This window comes from Cucumis melo, chromosome 3 (genome assembly GCF_025177605.1).
Source record: "Cucumis melo cultivar AY chromosome 3, USDA_Cmelo_AY_1.0, whole genome shotgun sequence".
In the NCBI taxonomy this organism is placed as follows: domain Eukaryota; kingdom Viridiplantae; phylum Streptophyta; class Magnoliopsida; order Cucurbitales; family Cucurbitaceae; genus Cucumis; species Cucumis melo.
Genome location: NC_066859.1, coordinates 28,514,987 through 28,517,666, shown reverse-complemented (window position 1 = coordinate 28,517,666; position 2,680 = coordinate 28,514,987). Strand labels below are relative to the sequence as shown.

The following is a 2,680-nucleotide window of genomic DNA, read 5'->3' as shown; positions in this document are numbered from 1 at the left end:
GAGTTAATACATTAAGTGAAATACATCAGGATCAAAATTGAAACAGATCCTATACATGCAGACACAATCGTTAACAAGATGAAAAAATTTTCAAAAAGAGATTTCAACATATTAACACATTGAATTCAATCAGAGCATATAGCCTAAAAGAATAAAACCTTTGATATTAAATATAAACTAAGCATGCATTAACTAAAATTGAAAAACAAATTAATTATGCAGATTACCAAGCACTTCCAAAATTCTTCCTCTCAACTATCATAAAATATGAAGTAAATGTCAAGAAATGAGTGGTCAATTAGAAACCAAAAATACCAAAACATTCTAGATGTCATATGCAAGCAGCCTCATCAAAAAGTACATTCTTTTAAAAGCAAAACGAAATGGAAAATATAAAGATAACAGAAACGCTGAGACATAAATAATAATGCGAACAAACTAAGCGGCAACGGATGGCTTTGAGGCAGCCGAGAGCCTGGACCTCTTCTTGGCCAAACTCTCACTGCGACGTTCTCTTTGCTCCTTCAATCTCGAGGCCAGAAGCTTCTGATACTCAGCAGCCTCGGATTTGGCCTTGGCAATTCTCTTTTTCTTTTCTGCAATTCTTCCTCGCTTCCTCTGCAAGGTAAGTGGGGTAACCAGCCTCTGAATCTTGGGAGCTTTGCTAACCTTTTTACCTGCCGATCAATCAAATTAACCCTCAAAAACTTAATCCCACAATAAATGAAACTAAATAGAAATGTATTTATCGACATAAAAAAAGGCTGATCAAGCTTTCTTTAAGCACAATCGATCTAGCTGTGCAAATAGCAGCAATCTTGAACAATGATGTGACATGAGGTCAAATGAACATACATCGAGAACTTATGATGAGACTAATAAGCATTGATTATCAAAGGACTATTGTATGTCAAATAAATTATACAACTTCATAAACAAAAAAGGATGTATTTAGACGATACCAGATTTTGTGGTGAATGATCTACGGTATGTGTTAACATATTTTCTAACATCATCCTCCTTTGAGAGATTGAAAAGTTTGCGAATCTTGGATGCCCTCTTGGGACCCCTCATCCTTGGTTTCTCGGTGTCTGTCAAGCCAGGAAGATCATTGTCTCCCTTCTTTACAATCACCAAATTCAGAACAGAAAGATCTTGGCTGACGATGCAACCACGCACAGACTTCCTCCTGCGTTCTCCATTGCGTCTTCCATACCCACGGAAACATGGGGTACCTGCCAAGAAAAGTAAAAAATACACGATTGTGTTACCTAATAGAAACTACTGCTTAAATAAGCTAGGCAATCGCTGGCATAAACATTTACACAAACCTCTGTGAAGCAAGAGGCGGACACGGCCAGGGGTCAAGACACCCTGTTTCATTGGGAATCCTTGCTTGTCACAACCTCCCATAATCTTGAAAACATATCCCTTAAATTCCTGGAAATAGGAGCATCGTCATCAGTTAGACTCAGTCACATAAACTGGGAACTAAGAATTGATTAATGAAAAAAGAGCCAACATACCTCCCCGAGGGAATCTCCACTGACTTCCTGGGAGATCCTCTTGTCAAAGAAAGCACGGCTATACAAATTCGAGAAATAATTTCAGTCCATTACGAAACTAAAACTAAAGTAGATATGATAATAAATAAATGTACAAACAAAAAAGGGAATGGCTACAATTATTCTTCCCGACCAAATAAAATTAACAAAAGATTCTCGCTTCAAGAACTCCTGTTTGGCCAAAAACAATAAGGAGAAAAACAGACCACTAATCCAAGAATGAAAACCAACAGACGTCACAGCAGCTAGATTTCCAGAGATGTAAACAAATAAGCATGCTAAAATCTTCGATACAAAAGCTAAAAATTAACACAACAATTTCAACACTGCTCTACCATTAAAAAAGGAAACCGTAAATTTACTACACATTACCAAAACCCTAGTTTAAGAAAGCCATATTATTGAAATCAGAGATATAAGCACGGGAAAAACAAACAAAATACACGGATTCTAGTAGCAAACACAACACTTCCACACCACCAATCCAATGTATTTATGTAAAAAGATAAAGATATGAACAAGGGAAAGCACATTCGGGATGAAAACAACAGATTAAAGAAGAAAAAGGGGATTAGAAAGCTAACAGTTTCTGGTCATCGTCTATTTCCAGCTTCTTCTGGCATCCAGTAGTCGGATTCGCGATATTAAACTGAAGAACACGAGACCGCCAAGTTAGTATTGAAGAGGAAATAAGGAGAAATCTAAGAAAGAAGAGAAACCTAAGGGACAAACCTTCATCTTCGAACGATGAGATTGAAGCAGGCGGCCGCAGAAAAGAGACGAGCAAAGTGGAGAGCGAACGACGCCTTAAGCTTTAGGGTTTTAAAACCTGCACCCATGGGAATTTATATATGTGCTCTAGTATTTTAATATTGGATCCGAAACAAATGGGCCATAATCTGAAATGTTTTGGACGGACCAATAATAATATGAGCCCAAGTCATCTACAAAGCCCATCAATTAAATTCAATATAATTAAGAGCAATGTTTTAAAAAAATGCAAATATGGCCCAATCCATTATAATAAAAAATTACATTGTAAATATTGAACTATCGCTCGCTGACAACCAAATAGAAGTTTATCACGAATGAACTTTGTAATTTTTTTAAAATGT

General features: G+C 36.6%; 1 protein-coding gene across 1 annotated transcript; it reads right to left on the bottom strand.

Annotated features, from left to right (window-relative positions):
• Window positions 1-234: 234 nt before the first annotated feature.
• LOC103488074 (40S ribosomal protein S6) lies at window positions 235-2,414 on the bottom strand. Its single transcript, XM_008446630.3, has 6 exons — window positions 2,298-2,414; window positions 2,150-2,214; window positions 1,527-1,584; window positions 1,332-1,440; window positions 963-1,235; window positions 235-677 (listed from the first exon to the last, which is right to left on the bottom strand). Exons 1-6 carry the CDS (start codon window positions 2,301-2,303, stop codon window positions 439-441), a joined length of 750 nt encoding a protein of 249 aa, XP_008444852.2. The 5' UTR covers window positions 2,304-2,414; the 3' UTR covers window positions 235-438.
• Between the last annotated feature and the right edge of the window lie 266 nt (window positions 2,415-2,680).